General features: G+C 44.9%; 1 protein-coding gene across 2 annotated transcripts; it reads left to right on the top strand.

Moving 5' to 3' along the window:
* Positions 1 to 28: 28 nt before the first annotated feature.
* LOC118981744 (cytosolic 10-formyltetrahydrofolate dehydrogenase-like) lies at positions 29 to 21,106 on the top strand. 2 transcript variants are annotated; one of them, XM_037038570.1, is made up of 6 exons: positions 29 to 1,408; positions 2,720 to 2,815; positions 5,246 to 5,411; positions 17,036 to 17,141; positions 18,353 to 18,552; positions 20,466 to 21,106. In XM_037038570.1, the coding sequence occupies exons 1-6, from the start codon at positions 1,406 to 1,408 to the stop codon at positions 20,519 to 20,521; spliced, it is 627 nt and encodes a 208-aa protein (XP_036894465.1). In that variant the 5' UTR covers positions 29 to 1,405; the 3' UTR covers positions 20,522 to 21,106. The 2 variants fall into 2 exon arrangements, with proteins under 2 accessions (XP_036894465.1, XP_036894464.1); XM_037038569.1 differs by having other exon boundaries at positions 32 to 1,408; positions 2,720 to 2,818.
* Positions 21,107 to 22,628: the final 1,522 nt, after the last annotated feature.

Genomic DNA, 22,628 nt, shown 5'->3' with positions numbered 1-22,628 from the left:
GCCCCTCAGCCTTGCACACACCTTCTGTGAGCTAGACTGGGCTGTGCCCCCACTCTCTAATGGGCACCATGCTTGTGCCAATCACAATTGGCATCTAACATCCACTTTAGGGTCAGGAGCCATGGCCAGTGTAGCTGGTGGGTCATGTTTTTGGGTCAGTAGAGGCTGATGTCACAGCCTGTGAGTACACCAGTTGGGGCTGCTCTGATTCATTTTGAGTGTAGTGGAGCAAGCCTCAGTATTGAATAGACGGTGATTGAAGAGAACAAGGGACTGATGGATGGGCAGATAGATGGATGACAAAACAGGGGCATTAACTGCAGATAGTCATAGCAGCATATTTACCTCTTCTGATTCAAAAGCTAGCCAGTCTGTTTTGTGGTGTGTAAGCGATAGTTACATCAGAACATGTGTGTGCAAAGTGCAGAGGTAGGACTCTGGAAGTGTCCACTCAAAGAACTCCAAGAAGGGTTTGGAGGGGCAACATCCCATGGCTCTGTTGCTGGTTTCTTCCCAGGATCCTCTCCAGCCCTCATGGATGGTTCCTAAAACAAGGGAGTTCTTCCCCTGTAACAGCTCTGAGTGAGGAGCCCCCTTCCCTGTGTCATGCCTTATGCTTCACTTGCCCAGTCTGCTTAATGTCCCTTTGAAGACAATGTCAATAAATCCATTTTATGTGCACCAGTGCCGTGTGCACAGAATTCCCAGCTACTCTGCTTGCACCCATCACTGAAATCTGAGGTGTAAAGTCTCTACAGTACTGCAGCTGTGCCAACTTGGGAATAGTTCTGTTTGATTTATTAGTTTGATGTTTATTGAACACCAGTGACATGACCAGACAAATGCCTGTTCACTTCAGTGGGGCTTAAGTGCTGGTGGATGGGGTCAGACAAATGTACTATGGTGCATAGAAGCTTAGATTTTATAGGGGGTGTCAGGGCAGGCACACTAACAAAACACTTTTGGAATATTGGCCTGAAGGAGGTAAGGAATGAGCTTTAGGGACACCTCAAGAAGGAGTGATCGAAAGGAGAGGCAGTGAGAGCGAGGCCCTGAGGTGAGCATGGTCCAATAAGAGGTGGAAGAAGCGCAGTGGAAAACCAGTGAGCAAGGGCAGGTGGGAGGGAGTAGCTTGTCTGTATAGGGTAAGGAGAAGGAACTGGACCTGGCCTCACATGGGGCTCCTTCCAACCCTCTGCTTGCTCTTTCAAGTAAAACATGTTTGGAGCTGCTCTTGGGTCCCTCTACCTGGAGCCCTTTTGTACCCATCTGCTAAGGATCCAACCCCACGAACGCTGTTTCTTTCAGCTGCGCCCTGAGTAATGTGAAGAAAGTGTCCCTGGAGCTAGGTGGGAAGTCACCCCTTATCATCTTCGCTGACTGTGACCTCAGCAAGGCTGTGCAGATGGTGAGGGCTGGACTGCATGCAGGGTGAGAGGTGGAGGGGGGAAGCTTTCTCTGATTCTGTATTCAGACTCACACATTTAACTTGGACTGTAGTGTCACTACAAGCATAGACTGTAGCAGGAAGGGACTTGGGGACAAGAGATGACACATGCCCTCGAAAATCAATCATCTTCATGGATTGGGACATATGCTAAAATCAGCATGGCAACCTTTTCTATCCTAGGAAAGCAAAGCAGAACCCTCGACACTTGGGCAAAATTCTGCTGGCAGCAATCCGCCCCCAACCTTTGGTTGTGGCTGTTTTCACACTTGCCCTCTGCCACTGACCTACTGGGCAGTCTTAGGCAAGTTACTTAACCATTCTGGGCCTCCATGGTTTAACTTGTATGATGGGGAGAATAGTACACCTACCTCCTATGGTTATTACAAGGATTAAACAAGCTACTGTGTCTGAAGGACTTAGAATGGTAGCCATATGTAGCATGTGCTGTGTATCAGTTCTTTTTATATTAGTATTGTCATTGTCATGTCTCATTCCCTGGCTGTGCTCCCACCCCATCTAAGTCCCACTGTGCCTTGGAAGATGATGCGGCCACCCAACACAGATGTGAAAGAGAGTCCAGCCTCACTAGATGGGGAAACTGAGGGAGGCCAGTCCATCAGCCTAAGGATCTGGGTTCTGGCACTGAAATGACACTACTGGGCCAGAGGCCCAGGCTGCAGAGCAGTACAGTCCAACTTGCAGGAAAGCCAAGCAGCCAGCCTTGCCTCTCCTTCCCTGGTCCCTCACATAGGGCTCCTGGCTCCAGAAAGCAGTCTCCCTTGGTCCTGTGTGCTCATTTATTCTGGACTCCTGCCAGGAGTTCCCTCAATTCTGGCTGGCAACCCTGTCCTAAGATGGGCTGGCTGCCTGTCTTTGCCCACCCTCTTTTGCTTGTTTTGTGCTGATAGATTCTCTAGGCTCAACTCTAAGTGTATGGGCTCTGATTCTTTGAGTCACCCCAGGAACTCATCCAGTATGCAGGTTCTCCATGCTCATCCCACTTCACTTCCTCTTCTCTTCCACTCTCTTCAATGTGGACATGGACCTTGTTTCCCAGGGGCAGGTAACCTTTTGCCTCTCCTCTCCGTTTGACTAAGAAATGTGTGTATATTCCCAGCACTGGCTAGGCCTGGCCACCTTAGTAGGTCAGGACCTGTACATCCCTCTCCTTTTCTTTATGAAGAGGGTACTGGAGCCTAGTGGGGGTGGGAAGCTGCCTGCCCTGCCAGGGAACAGCTGTAATTCAGCATTCTTGTCCATTTGCCAAAGGGTATGAGTTCTGTCTTCTTCAACAAAGGCGAGAACTGCATTGCAGCAGGCCGGCTCTTCATTGAGGACTCAATACATGACCAGTTTGTGCAGAAGGTGGTAAGTTCTGCCACAGGGCCTTGGTACTGGTGCACAGTCATCTGGGCTAAAGGAGGTATGGGCCAGGTGGAGTTGGTCACAGTTCACCTTGGGACCAAGAAACTTCACAGGGAACTGTATCAAGTCTCTGTATTTTACTATTTTAGCAAGAAATGGAAACCTAGTAGCTAAAATCAATATAACCAAAAAGGATTTATCTTAGGTTGACTCCCTAGCAATGGAGCCTGAGCCAGGAATTCATGTGGCTTACCAGAGGTGAGCACTCAGTAGGAAGCCTTGGAAGATCAGGGTCCAGTAGAAAACATAGACTGAGGACATGATCTCAGGTGACATCCAGCCTTGGCCTGGCCCACTGACAGGAGTTTGAGAGCACAAATGATATCACTCAGCTGTACCCCTGGAGTTGGAGGGCCAGGCTTTTATCTCCTGTCAACAGTTGTTGACTGTACCTTGTCCACCTGCTGGGGGAGGGCAGTTTCAGTCAGCTCCTGGGACTTGACAGCAATCATCTTTCACAGCCACTGTGGAGTGGGTGCCCACAGGTTAAGGAAATGGGATGGGATACCAACAGCATCTCCTGCATTCTTACAACATAGATATAGAAAATAAGATCACCTTTTCCCTACCAATTCTGTTGGAACAGACTGTGGGAAAGGATATGGGTTGGTGTTATTGGGTCTGGTCCATCTTGATCCATTCATGCATAGTAGGTTTTGGGGAACTCTGGTTGGCTCAACTTAGCCAAGACCCCCACCCACACACACACATGCTGTGGAAAGAAAAATCTAATACAAAAAATATGAAAGGAGGTGCTGGGGGCACAACCTCTGTGTGCAGATTTAAACAAACTAATTTAGGAAGTCAGGAAAAATAAGAATAGGCCTGGGGACAGGGTGGAGCTGCTGTTAGGAAGGAATTCTTAGAGACTATCTTGAACAATGGGTAAAAATATAAAAGGCAGTGAAGAAAGGAACAGATTTTCTAAAAGGAAGTGTAATAGTGTTTACACTATTACAAGTGTAATAGTGCCACGTAACAAAACTAGTGGCTTGAGATAACAACTGCTCATGCAGCCCACAATCTTGTGGATTGGTAGTGTGGACACCAGCCCAGTTCTCCTGAGCTTGTTGACACATCTGTGGTGAGTTGCCAGGTTAGCTGGAGCACTTGGTGGCTATGCTAGATGGCTCATTTTTGTCTCCATGGTCCTTCATTCTGCAGTTTGAGCTCAGGTAGGTGTGGGGCCTGTAGCAGGACTCCCAAGAGTGAAAGTGGAAGTTTAGAGGCCTCTTGGGGGAAAGTCCCCTTCAGCTCCACTAGGAGAAGGCAGGGCTTGGATTCCCAAATGCAGAGAGTAAAGTGCACACCCGCAGACTCAGCAAGCTTGCCCTTTGTGTCCTGGGAAGACAAGAGCAGTTGGGTGGCTAGGCAGGAGCACAGTGGAGGCTTGGTCCCAGTCTCAGGATATTTCAGGACAATCAGAGGAGCTAAAGGGACCTGGTGGGAGGGTGGAGGTGGGGAGGCTTGAGCACCTTCTGCGTATTAGTAGGCCTTGCTGAGGGTGTGGAGCTTGCACCAGAGTGAAGTGGCCCCAGCCACAGAAGAGGCCAGTCAAGCCTGACCTTGAAGAGGCTACAGTGAGGGCATAAATGGCTTTCTTTGGTCTTTGGAAACCAAGGAAGGAGATAGAGAGAGAGGTGACACAAAGAGGAGGTATGGACTTTAGCTTGGAGACCTGAATATCTGGTGTTTACCCCTCCCCCTTTGAATGCTGGTTATGTTCAACTGAGTTTCTTTTCCTATCACAGTATCCCACACCCTTTTCTGACTCTCCCAGTCCCAGCCCCAGAATCATCACACAACATCTGGTACACTCCTTGAGGCTTCCTGGAAAAGGGGGCCCTTCTAGTTGGGTTCTGAAGCAGGCATACGTGGACTCAGAGCCCAAGTATCTCCATTTCACTCAGTGTCTGTCCCACCTTGTCACCAGGGAATTATAGCAGGATTGGTGTTTCCCCATCCCATTTCCATCCCATATCCTGGAGTCCTGGTGAAGCCTTCCTTCAGCTTCTTAGTTTGTGAAGCTGGGTGCAGGACCAGTGTAGAGACACACCCTGTGCTGGCCCCCCCTCATAAGCACTCCTGCCTTTATTTTCCATTCGCTTATATCCCTGCACAACCATGTTTCCCAATCATTCTGACACTAGGCTTGGGTTTCCTTGCACATAGCATATATTTGAGTTTCAGCCTGAAAGGCAGATTGGGAACAAGAATATGGAATGCCCCAAGTACAAGAAGCCAGTGTGTGGACTTTCTTAAGGGACCAGGTTGGTCACTGAAAATGCAAACATAGAGGGGAGTCAGGTGATGAGCAAAGTCAGAAACTTCAGAACCTCAATGAGATCTGACTAGAAGGACTTTCTGCAGGTAGAAGAGGTGCGGAAGATGAAGATTGGCAATCCTCTTGACCGGGACACCAACCATGGGCCACAGAATAACCAAGCCCACCTACAGAAGCTGATAGAGTATTGCCAGCGTGGTATTAAGGAAGGAGCCACACTAGTCTGTGGTGGAAAACAAGTCCCTCGGCCAGGTCAGTCAGAACACTCCTGGCCCACTTGGGCAAACTGAAGCAGCAGGTAGCATGGCATGTGGTTTTCTGCGCAGACTAACTACAGGTATCTGAAGGCCACATACATGGACAGTCAGGTTCCCTGGTCTCAGGCCCCATCCAGGATCTTGGAGGGGGTGGCACTGGCTATTTAGACACCTGGCTGTTTAGACCAAGTGTGAAACTGGCAAGGTAAAGGCACCAGACTTGAAAGCACAGTCAGTGCTGGTTTAATCTGTATTGTAGTGGATTCTGACTTGCAACTTACATCACTACATCCTAGATATTCTTTCCTCCCATGGGGTTCCATAGCCCTGAATTTCATGGTTTCCCTATATTTGGCCACTACTTCCTGGCAGTTGCTCTTTGTTGGACGCTCTCTCTCCACCTGTCCCTTAAATGTAGATATATCCCCAGGTCTGTCCTGAGTTTGAAGCACTTCTCATGTTAGACACTTTTCCTAGAAGATCTCAGTCTCTGCAATTGCTCAGACCTTCCCAAATATCTGTCTCCAGGCTCCTCCCCACTCAGAACTCCTGAACACCTGAACACCTCCATTTGCATGTTTCCCAGGCCCTTCAAACTTGAAGGGTACCAAATACATCATCACATCACTGTAGTGTCTACAGACCCAACTTGACCCTAAACACACGCAGCTGCATCTGTAGAATCTTCCATTTGATCAAATCAGTAGAGCCAGAGGAGCTGGAGCCACAGATACAGACTATTTGAGCTGCTTCCCCATTACACTGCCTGCTGCAATTGAATAGGAGCCATGTGTCTCCTTTACTAGGTCCCTTGTGTTATCACTGAGCCTACCCCAAGGCTGAGTTAATTTGATGGAATGAAGGAGAGATGGAAAGAATGATTTTTTTTCTTTTGATATGTTTTAATTATTGTTGAAAACAAAAGTTACTTTTACCATCTAATACCAAAATTAATGTTAAAGGCAGTAAGTTGTTTATACAATTTTAAAATCATCACATAGCTTTGGAAAGTTATAAGAAATATTGCCTGGATCTAGTTGTCTTTGGTTTTGTTTTAAAATTATTTTATTGTTGTTTAATTATAGTTGTCTGCATTTAGCTGCCACCACTTCCCCTCACCCCAGCCAAACCCAACTTCCTCTCTTGTTTCCACCACCCCGCCTTGGTTTTGTCCATGTGTCCTTTATAGTTCCTGAAAACTCTTCCCCCCTCCCCCCATTACTCCCTCCCTGTTTTTAAAAGTGTATTTTATTGATTATGCAGTTACAGTTGTCCCAATATTTTTTCCTTTCCTCCTCTCTACCTGGTACCCCCTTTCCCTCTAGCAATCCGCACCACCTCCCGCTTAGTTCATACCCATGGGTGATGCATATAAGTTTTTTTGCTTCTCCACTTCTTGTGTTATTCTTAACACCCCCTGTCTATTTTGTTCCTACCAGTTATGCTTTTTGATCCCTGCACCATTTCCTCCTTTCTCCCTCTTTCCCCTTCCAACTGATAACCTTCAAATGATCCCCAGACCTATGATTCTGTACCTGTTCTAGTTGTTTTCTTAGTGTGTTTTGTTTAATCTTTAGAGGGGAAGGAAAGGAGAGAAGGAGAGAAATATCAATGTATGGTTGCCTCTCGTGGGTCCCATACTGGGAACTCGCCTGCAACCCAGGCTTTTGCCCTGACTGGGAATCGAACCATAATCCTTTGGTTCGCAGGCCTGTGCTCAATCCACTGAGCTACACCAGCCAGGGCTTCTTAGTTTTTTTGTTTGTTTGTTTTAATTTTTTAGATCAGTTGTTAATAGTTGTGAGTTCCTTGTCATTTTAATGTCCATAGATTTAATTTTCTTCTTTTTAAAAAAGATTTTATTTATTTATCTTTAGAGGGGGAAGAGAAGGAGAGAGGGAGAGAAGTATCAATGTATGGTTGCCTCTCACGCATTCCCTGCTGGGAACTAGCCTGCAACCCAGGCATGTGCCCTGACTGGGAATCAAACCTTGATGCTTTGGTTCGAAGGCCCGTGCTCAATCTACTGAGCTACACCAGCCAGGGCTTCATTTTCTTAAATAAGTCCCTTAAATGTTTTGTGTAATAATGGCTTGGTGATGATGAATTTCTTTAGCTTTACTTTGTTGGGGAAGCACTTTAGCTGCCCTTGCACTCTAAATGGTAGCTTTGCTGGATAGAGTAATCTTGGTTGTAGATCCTTGCTTTTCATCACTTTGAATACTTCTTGCCAGTCCCCTGTTGCCTGCAAAGTTTCTTTTGAGAAATCAGCTGACAGTCTTATGGGAACTCCTTTGTAAGTAACTGTCTCCTTTTCTCTTTCTTCTTGTAAGATTCTCTCTTTATCTTTAACTCTTGATATTTTAATTATGATGTGTATTGGTGTGGTACTCTTTGGGTCCAACCTGATTGGGACTCTGTGCTTTCTGGACTTATATGTTTATTTCCTTCACCAAATTAGGGAAGTTTTCTTTCACTATTTTTTCAAATAGAGTTCCAATTTCTTGCTCTTTCTCTTCTCCTTCTGGCACCCCATTCATGCAAATGTTGGAATGCTTGAAGTTGTCCCAGAGGCTGCTTATACTGCCCTCATTGTTTTGCATCTTTTTCATGTTGTTCTGATTGGTTGTTTTTTTCATCCTTATGTTCCAAACCATTGACTTGATTCTTGGCTTCATCCACTCTACTGTTGTTTCCCTATAATTTTTTCTTTATTTCGATCAGTGTATCCTTCATTTCTGACTGGATGTTTTTTATGCTGCTCAGGTCCTCACTAAGTTCCTTGAACATACTTATAACTACTCTTTTGAACTCTGCAGCTGATAGATTGCTCATCTCCATTTCATTTAGTGCTTTTTCTGGAGTTTTGATCTGTTCTTTCATTTGGGCCATATTTCTTCATCTCCTCCTTTTGGCAGCCTTCCTGTGTTTGTTTCTATGTATTAGCTAGCGCTCTTTTGACTCCATATCTTGGTAGTGTGCTCTAGTGTAGTAGCTAGCCTGTAGGATCCAGTGGCACAGCCTCCCCTATCATCCAAGCTCAGTATTTGAGGTACACTATTCATGTGAGCTGTGTACACCTTCCTCTTGTAGTTGAGCCTTGGTTTCAGTTGGCAAGTCAGTGGGAGAGTTTCACCCAGGCCAGTCAGCTACTAGGGTTAGCTGTTACCCTCTTACCACCAACCTCTGCCCTAAATGGAGGATCAGCTGTGCAGGGACAGGGTGGTGGTACTGCAAAATGGTCTGTAACTGTCTACTGGATGTGCTGGCCCTGGGGTGTCTCATGTGGGGCAGACCAGGTCAGTTCCCCACCTGTGTTTTACTCAGGGCTGCCTTTCCTGAGCTATAAAGCAACCTGAGAGAGCTGCTATTTGTGCTGGGCTCAGAGATTCCCAGGTGAAACCAAGCTGGGAAATTAATCTGGCTGCTACTAGTGCCCAGCCTGGAGCTCAATGAGTCCAGCTGTTGCTTGTTTGATAGGATTTAGGAAGTTGTGAAGCATTAGCCAAGACCAGCAGCTTGGGTGGGCCCATAAGTTGGGTGGAATGGAGTCTCTGGGGATCTCCAAAGTGGGTCAAACAGTGTTAGCCAGGTTGACGGAGTCTCAAATATGGCACCAGCCTTCAAGCTCCACAGCTCTGTCAGGGGAAAGCTCAGAAAAGCCTCTGCTTACCTTGGTGAAAGGCATTTCAGCCTCTCCCAGTATGCCACTTGTGCTCTTCAAGCTGCTACCCTGGCACTGGAAGTCTGAGGGAGTGAGTGTGAGTAGGTGAGTTCACATGTGGATTCTTTAAGAGGAACTGCTTGGCACTCCACCTGTTTCTTCCACCAACTTAATCTCTACTAATTTTTGCAGACAGGAGTTGTGGGGAATTATTTTCCTGGCACTGAAATTCTGGGCTGGGGGGCACAGTGTAAAGCTGGGACTCCTTGCTCCCAAATTTTTATCCACCACATGTGAGTTAGAGACCAGCCCATTCAGCATCTGCGTCCCTCTAACCAATTTGGATGGATGCAGTTCCTTTAATTCCATAGTTATCAGACTACCATTTCAATCTATTTCTCGTGGTTCTGAATGATGGTTGTTCTATATTTTAGTTGTAATTTTGTTGTGGTTGTGAGGAGAGGTGAGCCATGTCTGCCTGCACCACTATCTTGACCAAAAGCCGAGAAAGAATGAATGCTTGACTCCTCTCTTTTCTTTACCCCTTACTTTAAAATCATTTAATTAAATAATCTTTTTTTCTTATTTATTTATTATTTATTTTATTATTTTATTTTATTTTAATTGTTGTTCAATACAGTTTTCTGTCTTATACTTCCATCCCAGCCCACCTCCCTAGCCCTCCCCACCTCCTTCCCATTTCCATCTCCCTCCCCTAGTTTTTGTCCATGTGTCCTTTATACTTCTTCCTGTAAACCCTTCCCCTTTTCCCCTGAAATTCCCTCCCCCTCCCTGCTGGTCACTGTCAGCCTATTCTCTATTTCAGTGTGTTTCGTTATATTTTGCTTGTTTGTTTGTTTTGTTGTTTAGATTACTGATAAAGGTGACATCATATAGTATTAGTCTTAAACTGCCTCACTTATTTCAACTTAGCATAATGCTCTCCAGATCCATCCATGCTGTTGCAAAGGGTAGGAGTTCCTTCTATATTTCTTCTGCATAGTATTCCATTGTGTAAATGTACCATATTTTTGGGATCCATTCATTTACTGATGGGTACTTAGGTTGCTTCCAGCACTTGGCTACTGTAAATTGTGTTGCTATGAATATTGGGGTGCATAGGTTCTTTTGGATTGGTGTTTCAGGGTTCTTAGGATATAATTCCAGCAATGCAATTGCTGGGTCAAAAGGCAGATCCATTTTAAGTTTTATGAGAAAATTTCATACTGTTTTCCACAGTGGTTGTACCAGTCTGCAATCCTACCAGCAATGCACCAGGGTTCCCTTTTCTCCACAACCTCTCCAACACTTGTTGTTTGTTGCTTTGTTTATGATGGCCATTCTGACTGGTGTGGAGTATTATCTCATTATGGTTTTAATTTGCATTTCTCTGAAAGATAGCGATTCTGATCATCTTTTCATGTGCCTCTGGATCCTTTGTATGTCCTCCTTGGAGAAGTGTCTGTTCAAGTTCTTTGCCCATTTTGTAATTCAGTTTCTTGTCTTCTTAGAGTGTAGTCATGTAAGTTCTTTATATATTTTAGAGATTAAATCCTTGTCTGAGGTATCATTGGCAAATATGTTTTCCCATACAGTTAGTTCTCTTTTTATTTTAATATTGTTTTCTCTAGCCGTGGAGAACCTTTTTATTTTGGTGAGATGCCATTGCCATTTGTTTATTCATTCCTTTATGTCCCTTGCTCTAGGGGACATATCAGTAAAAATGTTGCTGTGTGAAATATCTGAGATTTTCCTGCCTATGTTCTCCTGTAGGATTTTAATGGTGTCACGGCTTATATTTAAGTATTTTATCTACCTTGAATTTATTTTTGTGTATGGTGTAAGTTGGTGCTTGAGTTTCATTTTTTTGCACATAGCTGTCCAGTTCTCCCAATTCCATTTGTTGAAGAGGCTATTTTTACTCCATTTTATGTTGCTGCCCTCTTTGTCGAATATTAATTGACCATAAATACTTGGGTTTATTTCTTGGCTCTCTGCTCTGTCCCATTGGTCTATGTGCCTGTTTTTATGCCAGTACCAGGCTGTTTTGCTTACAGTGGCCTTGTAATATAGTTTGGCATCAGGTATTGTGATCCCTCCTACTTTGTTCTTCTTTCTCAAAATTGCAGCTGCTATTTGTGATAATTTATGGTTCCATATAAATTTTTGAAGTGTTTGTTCTATTTCTGTGAAATATGCCATTGGTACTTTTATAGGTATTGCATTGAATCTGTAAATTGCTTTAGGTAGTATGGACATTTTGATGGTGTAAACTCTTTCAGTCCATGAACACAGTATATGTTTCCATTTGTTTGTGTCTTCCTTGATTTCTTTTTTTAGTGTTGTATAGTTTTCTGAATACAGGTGTATTATCTTCTTGGTTAGGTTTATTCATAGGTATTTTATTTTTCTTGTTGCTGTATCCAGTGGGATTTTTTTAAAAATTTCTGCTTCTGATGTTTTGTTGTTGGTATACAAAAATGCCTTTGATTTCTGGGTATTCATTTTCTGTCCCGCTGTTTTGCCAAATGCATTTCTTAGGTCGAGCAGTTTTTTGGCCAAGTTTATAGGATTTTCTATGTACAGTATCTGTCATCTGCAAACAGTGACAGTTTTGTTTCCTCCTTTCTGATTTGGATGCCTTTTATTTCCTTTTCTTGTCTGATCACTGTGGCTAAAACTTCTAATACTATGTTGAATAGAGGTGGTGAAAGTGGACATCCTTGTCTTGTTCCTGACCTTAGTGGAAAGGATTTTAGTTTCTGCCCATTGAGCATGATGTTGGCTGTAGGTCTCTCATATATGGCCTTTGTTATCTTGAGGAATGCTCCCTCTGTTCCCACTTTGCTGAGTGTTTTTATCATAAATGAGTGCTGTACCATATCAAATGCTTTTTTCCGCATCTATTGATATGATCATGTGATTTTTGTCTTTGCTTTTGTTTATGTAATGTATTACATTTACTGATTTGTGAATATTGTACCATCCTTGCATCCCTGAGATGAATCCCACTTGGTCATGGTGTATGATCTTTTTAATGTATTGTTGGATGCGATTTGCCAATATTTTGTTGAGGATTTTAGTGTCTATATTCATAAGTGATATTGGCCTGAAGTTTTCTTTCTTTGTTATGTCTCTATCTGGTTTTGGAATTAGGATGATGCTGGCTTCATAAAAAGAGTTGGGGAGTTTTCTCTCCTTTTGGATTTTTTGGAATAGTCTGTGAAGAATAGGGGTTAGCTCTTACTTTAAAGCTTTGTAGAATTCTCCTGTGAAACCATCTGGTCCAGAGCTTTTGTGTGACAGGAGTTTTTTAATTACTGCTTCATCCTCTGTTATTGGTCTGTTCAGGTTATTTGCTTCTTCTTCATTGAGTTTTGGAAGATTATATTTTTCTAGAAATTTGTCCATTTCACCTAGGTTTTCAAATTCATTGCCATACAGTTCTTCATAGTAATTTCTTACAATCCTTTGTATTTCTTTGGTATCAGTTGTAATCTCCCCTCTTTCATATCTGTTTGTGTTTATTTGGGTCCTCTCTCTTTTTTTTCTTGATGAGCCTGCTTAAAGGCTTGTTGATTTTATTTATCTTTTCACAGAACCAGCTCCTGGATTCATTGATCCTTAGAATTGTACTTTTAGTCTCTATGTCATTTAATTCTGCTCTGATCTTGGTTATTTCCTTCCTTCTACTTGCTCTGGGCTGTCTTTGTTGTTGTTGCTCGAGTTCTTATAGGCATAGAGTTAGGTTGTTAGTTTTAAATGTGTCTATTTTATTTAGGTGGGCCTGTATCACTTTGAACTTCCCTCTCAGGACTGCCTTTGTTGTGTCTCATAAGTTTTGGGTTGTTGTGAGTTAATTTTCATTTGTTTCCAGAAAGTTCTTGATTTCTTCCCTAATTTCATTCTTGACCCATTCATGGTTTAATAGCATGCTATTCAATCTCCATGAGTGGGGTTTTTTTCCCCTTGGGGTTGGTTTCTAGTTTCAGTTGGTTTGGGTCAGAGAAAATGCTTGCTATGATTTCAATTTTCTTGAATTTTTTGAGGATTTTTTTGTGTCCTATCATGTGGTCTATGTTTGAAAATGTTCGATGTGCATTTGAAGAGTGTATTTAGCTTCTTTGGGATGAAGGTGTCTCTCTATATATATCAGTTAAGTCCATTTCATGTAGGGCAGTTTTCAATGCCACAATATCTTTGTTGCTATTTTGTTTGGAAGATCTGACTATTTTTGACAGTGGGATGTTAAAATAATTATACATAGTATAAAATAATTATACTATATTATGTATTATTATCCCCTACTATAATTTTGTTGCTGTCACTATCTTTCTTGAAATCCTCTAAGATTGTCTTTACGTATTTGGGTGCTCTTATGTTGGGCGCATATATATTTACAATGTTTATGTCTTCTTTGTGGATTCTTTCCTTGAGTATTAAGAAGTGACCTTATGGGTCTCTCTTATGGCCCTTTTTTTGAAGTCTATGTTGTCTGATATGAGTATTGGTGCCCCAGGTTTTTTTCTTGTCCATTTGGTTGGAAAATTTGTTTCCAGCCCTTCACTTTCAGTCTGTGTAGGTCTTTTCTCCTGAGGTGGGTCTCCTGTAGGAGAGTCTATGTGTGGATCATGCTTTCTTATCCATTCAGCTATTCTATGTCTTTTGATTGGAGCATTTAATCCACTTACATTTGAGGTTATTATTGATAGGTAGTTACTCATTGCCATTTTCATCCCTGTGCCCCCCCCCCTTTCTCTTTTCCAACCTTTCCTTAAAGCAGTCCATTTAGCATCTCTTGTAGAGCTGGTTTGGTGGAAGTGTATTGTTTTAGACTTCCTTTGTCTGGGAAGCTCCTTATTTGGCCTTCTATCTTTATTGAGAGACTTGCTGGATAAAGTAGCCTTGGTTGCAGGCCTCGGGTTCTCATTACCTGGAATATTTCTTGCCATTCTCTTCTGGCTTGGAGCATTTCCATTGAGTGTTCAGCTGCTTGCATTATTGGGGCTCCCTTGTATGTTACTTCCTGTTTCTCCCTTGCTGCTTTTAGGATTATTTCTTTGTCTTGGAATTTTGCCATTTTAATGATGTTGTAATTTGAAGTGGGCCTCTTTGGGTTCCTCTTGATTGGGATGCCTGTGTTTCCTGGATTTGTGAGTTTTCCTCTCATTACATTTTCCAATAGGTTTTCTATCCCTTGCTCTTCTTCTCCTCCTCTGGTATCCCTATTATATAGATAGTGTTACATTTCATGTTGTTCTACATTTCCCTTCACACCTCTTTCTGAGCCTCTTTTCCTTTTCTTGCACTTCAGGTTTTTTTCTACTTTGTCTTCCAGCTCACTGATCCGATCTTCTGCTTCATTGATCCTGCTTTTCATTCCTTCTACTTTGTTCTTCAGTTCAGAAATTGTATTCTTCATTTCATCTTGACCCTTGTTGATATTTCTATTTCTTTTTTCATGTTGATATAGTTTTCAGTGAGTTCATTGTAATTTCCCTGTAGTTTCTGGTAATTCTCTGAGAGCTCATTGAGCTTCCTGATAATCATTGCTTTGAACTTAATATCTGAGAGTTGAGTTATCTCTATTTCATTTAGCATTCTTTCTGAGGGTTCCTCCTTTCTTTTCATTTTGGGGATTGTTTCTTTGTCTTCCCATTGTCTGTGAGAGTCTTCTTGTTAGCCTCAGCTTCTTAAATTGATCTTTTCTGGCTCCTTGGCCTTATGGTATGAACTTCTGTGATAGAAGACTATGAGATTCAGTGATGCAGTCTTCTTGGTCTCCTGAGCTCATTGGTCTTGGGCTGTCATTTAAGTTGGCTCTGTGTTTGTCTTTCGGTTTTGATTGTTGTTGGGTCTTTCTTTGGTGGGTCCTTCCCACCAGCTGGTTGACTAAGGGTCACTCTCTCCACCACCTCTTGTATTTTTTTGTGCTGGTGAGGGCAGGTTGTGTTGAAGCTGGTTCTTCCATGTATACAAGGTTTTGAGGATTCTCTCTTTCTCTTGTTCAGTTGTTTGTTCTTGGTAGTTTCTGCACTATTTAGTTGTGTTTCCAGATACATCCTGGATTGAGGTTAGTGTGGCTTCCACTCCCTCCTTCACCTTCTTATGTTGTTATCTGTTGGTGGTTTTTTTTTGTTGGGTTTCCTCTTCCAGCAAGCATCCTGGTGTTCACAGCTTCCACCTACTCATCTGGTTTTTCCATGTCCGCTATAATTTTTGGTCTCCTATTTTCATATATGCTGGGGTACTGTTGGCTGCTTGCTCTGTTCCTACCTAGATCAGCTAGGTTTTTCTCCTGTGTGTAAGGGGAAGAGGAATCTGCTTTCTCCTACCCCACTGCCATCTTCTTCCTTCCAAACTCTGTACTCTGGGTATAATGGATGTGGAACGAGGTTCAGGACAGGGTGTAGGCTGTGAAACCCCCAAACTCCTACATAATTAAATAATCTTACATCTGGATATCTCTCTTGCCTTTCTTGTGTCCTTGCCACCATCAGAGTTAGTCTCTGCATCTCTTCCCTGCATCATCACTGTGGCTTCTTGCAGGATCTCTTAAACCCTGCTGACAATTACTTATGCAGCTGCCACAGGTCAGATCATGCCTCCACCAATATTGAAACACTCCCACAGTGACCCATTCTCATGCAGTAGCAAACTCAAATTTCTCAAATGCCCACCTGTTTTCATGATATGGGTCTAAATGTTTGCCTTTGACCCATGTTCTGGCCATGCTTACTTCTCCCTCTGAATATGCCCTGCATTTTCTGCTCCTCTGCTTAGTGAAAACCTTCCCATTTTCCCCACCTGGTAAACTCATTATCTAGCTTAAATGACAGCCAGGCCCAGACCATCACTCTGTCACAAACATTCCCAAGCACCCTGTACCTCGACAGATTTTTATGATCACCATACTGCCACTGCTTACCTACCTCTTTCCTACCCGCACTGTACTGGGAATTCCATGAGGCCAGGGCTCTGGGGTTGATATGAGAGAGAGACATGAAGGCACTGTTGAAAGAGCAGTTTGGGGGTACAACACCCAGCCACCATGAACAGTGGGGAACTTTCACCACCACCACCACCACCACCACCTAACCTGAAGGGCAAGACGAGGAAGTACAATTCCTGGGACCTGAGTAGGTAGTGGATCCATGTTGACAGAAGAGCAGAAGGCTGTATCTTGGCCAAGTGCACTTACCCCTGCATCTGGGAAGTAAGTACCCACATTGTGGTGCCAGGAAGAAGAAGGGTGGTCAGCCCTGGGAGGTCCTGTTCATCAGGACCAGTGTCCAAACCTCTTCCCAATGCTGGCCATTTCACAGGAACTAATGGGGAACCACACGGGAGGCTGCACTAGCCAAAGCATCAGATATATTTTCAAATTAAATGTCACTAGAAATAGAGAACAGGCTGAGAGTGACCAGAGGGGAGAGGGGAGGGAATTTCAGGGGAAATAGGGGAGGGATTTAGAGGAACATATATAAAGGATACATGGACAACAACTGAGAAGGGTAGAAATGGGAGGGAGTGGGGAGCACGGAGGTGGGATGGGATGGGAGTAATAGACAGAAAACTGTACTTGAAAAATAATTAAATTTAAAAATTGGGAAAAAATGTCACTAGAAAAACCCAAGTTTTTGTCATAGTCTTGAGCTTTGGTGCTGGCCTTGGACAGACTTGGATCCAAATGTTAGCTCTATCATAGACAAATTCTAAGCCTCATTTTCCTGAGCAGTATTTAGTTGAAAGAGTTGTGAAGCTCACATGAACTCACATGTCTGGGGCAGGAAAACCACCCACAGAATATGGCCTCCACCATACAGATATCACAAATAGCATTGCTGGAGTGGAATGTGCATGCAGTGGCTAGTGGGACCCAGCCTGGAGGGGGAGAGGCTAGACTACTAGAGGAGGGCCTTCTCCCATGTTATGGGTCTCTGTTTTCCCCACAGGTTTCTTTTTCGAGCCAACTGTTTTCATAGATGTGGAGGACCACATGTTCATAGCCAAAGAAGAGTCCTTTGGACCTGTCATGATCATCTCTCGGTTTGCCAGTGGGTAGGGAATCTGCTTATGTCTCTTAAGAGCTTGATTTTTTGCCATGCATTACAGAATTCTTCACATGTGGGGGCAGGAGGAGAATCCAGACAGGTTGGAGGCTGTGGATGCAGCCTGGCTGCCTGCTGAGTCCTTGTCAACCACTAAAGTGAGGAGAGCCCCAGGGGACTGGTAGGGCTTTTGGTCCCAATGTGAACATTCTCTGAGCCTTTGAATGTCTCTCATGGTGTGTTGGTCTGTGTCCTAATTAGCTACTGCTGTGTAATAAACCACCCCAAAAGTCAGTGGCTTGGAATAGCAATAGCTATTTATTTCATTTATGAATCTGCAGTTTAGTTAGGATTCGATAGCACTGACCACCCCTGCTCAGTGCCATGTCTGGGCCTCAGCAATGATGCCTGGAGTGGTTTTCCTTGAATGGAGTCTGGGCCTCCCTGCAGGCTTTCCTTCTCCAACAGCTGCCTCAGGGCCTCTGTTCTACACCTGATTCCCACGCAGGTCAGGGGTGGGGAGCTTCAAGGCCCCTTGAGATCTATTGATCAACCTCAGAAATCCCAGAACCTAATTTTTACTATGCACTATTGGCCCAGCAAGTCAGTAAGGCCAGCCTAGGTTTAAAGGGAGAGGGATTGGACTCTGTGACCATATTTGAACTACCATAAGTTCTTTTATTATTATTTTCCAGAACAGAGCCTTTGATAGGTTATAAAATGGCACCTTTTCCTAATACACTATACTTCAAACTGTTCAAAAATGACCAATTATTATCACATTCTGATTGTATTAGAATAAGATGCTTTTCTGCCATCTATCAACTAAATATTGTGCTAAGTCTTTAAGGGACACCTCAACATGGCTCCTTGGGGAATACCCAATACATGTGCACTTCCACGTGTGATGGGCACCCCACCTACCTCCTTTAGGCTTCAGTCCCACTGTCTGTAAAGTGAGTGGCTCATCTTTGATGACCTGAAGGGTTCTTGTGGCCTCCTGTGTGTCTTTCTCTTGTCTTTAACTTTGTCTTTTCTTCTCCATTGCCCTGTCTCCTCCAGTCTTGCTATAGGCCTGGCACATTTTTACTCAGAAGGTCCTGAGTGGTGGGAAGGTTGGAGGGGGGGTGGGCTCCCCTTTGGGGGAAAGGATGCAGGTCTCTGTGAATCCCATATTCCCCAACACTCCTTCACCAAATTCTTCCTGGATTTTCCCTGCAGTGATGTGGACACTGTGCTGTCCCGGGCCAATGCCACAGAATTTGGCCTGGCCTCTGGTGTCTTCACCAGGGACATCAGCAAGGCCCTGTACGTCAGTGAGAAGCTGGAGGCAGGCACCGTGTTTATCAACACATACAACAAGACTGATGTAGCTGCTCCCTTCGGAGGTTTCAAGCAATCTGGATTTGGCAAAGACCTGGGTAACCTAATCCTAAACTACTATTAGAGGCCACTTGGTACCAGGCCTGGTCCCAGGGGCCAGGGGTATAACAATGAAAAGATAGTTGTTGGTGCTCACTTCTTACTGAGAAGGAGAAAGTTGTAAGTAAAGCAGCCAACAAGATCCTTCTAGAAAGTAAGGAGTGCTAGAAAGCAGAAAAGAGAAAGTAATCTGGGCAATGAGACTGGGAGGGTGACTTCAGCCAGGGACCATGGAAGGCTTTTCTGAAGACAAACATCTGACCCGAGATTTCAGTGGTGGGAGCCAGCCATAAAGACCAGAGGATGTGTGTTCCTGGAAGAAGGGATGGCAGGTCCTGAGGGCACCAGCTTTGGTCTCAGAGCTGCAGAGAAAGGCTAGTGTGGGTGTGGGGTGGGTACAAGAGGAAGAGAGCAGACCCAAGAGGTAGACAGAGGCCAGATTGAGGGGCCCAGGGGCCACAGTCAGGCCTCAGGTTTCTTTTGAGCCTCAGACTGTGATGCAACCCAGCTCCATCAGCAAATGTGGTCTGTTGTTGGGGCCTCCCCAGGGCAAAAAAAAAGGCCTCAGGAAGAGGGGAAGTCATGGGTCCAAGTGTTCCCACTGGGGCAGTGTGAGTCTCTAGTGTAGAGACAAGGCCACCTAGGTGGCAAACCAAATGCAAGCCTGGCCTGACCTGTCTCCCGGGAAAGTGAAGTTCTGCTCCAACACTCACTCCTCTTTCCCTGGGCTGCTGTGTGACTTAGGGTGAGTCCTACTCCCCCCAGCCTGCCACTCCAGAAACCAGCAGCTGGGCAATAACTCCAGTTGGGACTCAGCTCTGATGCCAAGCTTGGCAGGGAGCAAAAGATACAAGAGCGTAGCACACTGTGCCTCAGAACCCTCCATCCCTTCAGGCCTCCCCTGCCCAGATCAGGGTTCTCAGGGAGGTTCAGGCTGAGGGTGAAATCAAAAGGCAGTCACTGTTTTATTTCTCCTTCCCTCTATATTTGGAACTCTGAGGAAAGCTCCAAGGGCTCTTGTGAAAGCAGCACAACAATACCACCCCCCCCTCCAGATCCTAACTCTACAAACCCTGCATGCAGAAGTAGGGTGCACATGCATAATACATGCATGTACACGTGCATGCTGGACACTTCTGCCCCCTGTGTCCTTGCCTCTCCTGGGCTACCTTCCTGGTGTCCTCCATGGAAATCCAAGAGAACCATCATCAACCAGAGAGGCCGCAGGTACCCAAGATAATCTCTGTCACTTATGGGTCTGCCTCCTGAGTTCCCCCAGACCCTCCTCCTACTATGCCCACAAACCAGGCCTTACAAATATTCCACCCAGGATGGGCCAGAGACCTCAATGGGCCTCAGCTGGTGGTGAAAACAGGGTGGGCAATAGCATCAGGGAAGCATGGTTCCTGGGGCCAGCATTAGCAGGTAGGGGAGTTGCTAGGCAGCCACAGACCCCTCATGCTGGTTATGGGGCTAAAACATACCAGTCACATAGCACAAGGAAGTTCCAAGGATCTCAGGGACCCTTGAGGCACCCCTTTTCCCCAGTCAAAATTCGATCTGGAATTAGCTGGCAGGAAGCAGTGGGAAAAGCTGAAACCTCTGGGTAATCGGAAGGCACCAGAGGGCTTCTCAGCTACTCTGGAGCTGATAAGGCTGCCCTCTCTTAAGTGGAGGTGGTTGGAGCTGGGAAAATCTCTGGAACAGTGGTTCCAGCAGATTGGTTCTGTATTCCAGTGCCTGTTGGAATCTTGGCCCCCTATCTCACTGTGACCCCCTGGGTGTTGGTTTCTCACCTGTGCCTGGAGCTGAGTCAGAGTTGACCCCACTCATTTGCTGAAGGGATCCATAAGGTCATATGAGTGCAGAAGCTGCTATGATGATAATTCCAATGGCATGTACTGTCTTGCAGGAGAGGCGGCCATGAATGAATACCTGAGGGTCAAGACAGTTACTTTTGAGTACTGAAGAAAGGTCTCGTGAAAAGAAAGCCTTCATCTCACCTTCCACAACCTGACCTGCCTCCCCTGGCAACCTGATTGTCCTCTTGCCCCTGCCTGGGTGCACAGTTCTTCCACCTAAAGTGGCCAGTGGTAGCCTCTTGCCTCTTTCCTGTCCCTGCCCAGGACCCTAGCCCCCCCAACCCCAATCTGAGTGATATTGGGCTTGGTGAGAACATGGCCCCATGGCGAATAATGTTTCTGACCAGCAGTAATCAGCACCCCACATGTCTTTCCTGCCTGTCTGGGTGTGCTCTGGGTGGCCCTGCAAGTCCTGACATACAAGCTAGGTTTGGGGGCCCTGGAGAGGTAGTTGCCCTGGGAAGAGAGATACAGAAGTGAGAAATGGATGTGTGTCAGTTCCAGCCTCAGAAAGTGGGTGCTGAAACAGAGTTAAGAGTTTAAGAGGTCTGCAGGGGTAATCTCCCTCCCACCCGGCTCCACTGACAGACAGCAAAAGGAGGAAGCAGGAAGGGCTGAAGAAGCTCAGACTGTGATGCAGCCCAGTTCCATCAGCAAATGTGGTCTGTTGTTGGAGCCTCCCCAGGGCAAATAAGGCCTCAGCTGACCACTGACCAGAGGACACTGCAGTGGGAGGCAGCCCTGAGATCACCATGGGGCTCTTGCCCCAGATCGGCATTTCAGACTAGGGCAATGTTCAAGGGGGTTATGGACCTGCCTTAACACAGACAAATGCCACATTTGCCTTTTTCTGGGCCCACATTGTTTTGCCTCAAACACCTCTAGAGCCAGGGCATCAACAGGGGGGAATTCAGGCTTATGCAACTGGCCTCAGCCGGTCCTTTCATGCTCCTTCCAGTGTGAAACATTCAGAAGGGTCAGCCCTGGCTTCCCTGAGAACAGCTCTTCACAGCAGAAGAGCCAGCAACACTTTGAGCACAGGCCTATCCAAACCCAAATCAAGCCAAGAAAAATTTTTCTCCTTTCTCTGGATGCACACATAGACCTTGGTTTTAGCCAGGGCACCCACAATAGTTCTACTTGAGACCTCTGGTTTAGATGTGCATGACCAGCCTCCTATTTCTCCCCCTTCAGGAGTTTTTCTGCAACTATAAAGAAAGTATAATAAACGTCTCCATCTTTTCCCTTCTATGTACTTCTCACCTGTGTGACTTCTTCACTTTTACATAGAATACTTCACTTCTGACATTTCTGGTTACCAAATGAGTAAGAGTTTTTCTCACATCAAGCAATTTGCTGTAACACCAAGTGTTGTATGATTTACTCAAATCCTGACACCATCTACCTGGAGATCTTACACGTTAAGGCTCAGTTCCACAAGACTGCTCCCACCCCACTTCAGATGTCCATCTGAAGATGTCAGTTAGTAGGTCCCTAGGTTATCTCCAACTTCTATCTAATATGGTTATAAATTGGAAGTTCCCATGACTTTCTCCTTAGGATCAGTTAATTTGCTAGAGCAGCTCACAGAACTCAGGGAAACATTTGCCAATGTTTTTCAGCTTACTATATACCAGTAATAATGAATGCAATAAGAATACAGATGAACAGCCAGATGAAGAGATACATGGGGTGAGTTCTGGGCAATTCCTGAGTACAGGAATGCCTGTCCTGATGTGGATTTGGTTGCCAACCTGGAATCTCTTCTGAACCCTGTACTATGGATTTTATAGAGGCTTCCTCAAGTAGCCACAGTCAATTATTAACTCAATTTCCAGAGAGGGGAGAGGTCCCCTCTCTGGAGAAGTGGGTGTGGGTATGGGGCTGAAGATTCCAAGCTTTTAATCATGGGTTGGCCTTTTGGGTGACTAGTCCTCATCCAGGAGTGATCTGTGGGTCCATTCAGAGTCACCTCATTTCAACAAAAGATGCACCTAGTGCTCTATCACTTAGAAAATTACAAGGGTTTCAATTCTGTGCCTGGAACAAGGGACAGAGAACAATATCTATTTTCTATTATCTCATAGTAAGGATTGTAAGGCTTAGTTATTCCCCATTTCCTTTTCTTTGTCTCCTTTCTGAAGTCATAGAAACCCCAAATTTTAAGCTGGGGGTGTTTGAGCATATGGCTGTCCCCCAAAAGACCTGATTCA

This window comes from Sturnira hondurensis, unplaced genomic scaffold, assembly GCF_014824575.4.
Source record: "Sturnira hondurensis isolate 20B ecotype Veracruz unplaced genomic scaffold, ASM1482457v3 Scaffold0024498, whole genome shotgun sequence".
NCBI classification, from domain to species: Eukaryota; Metazoa; Chordata; class Mammalia; order Chiroptera; family Phyllostomidae; genus Sturnira; species Sturnira hondurensis.
The sequence above is the reverse complement of the archived record's forward strand: the minus strand, read 5'-3'. Positions and strand labels throughout refer to the sequence as shown.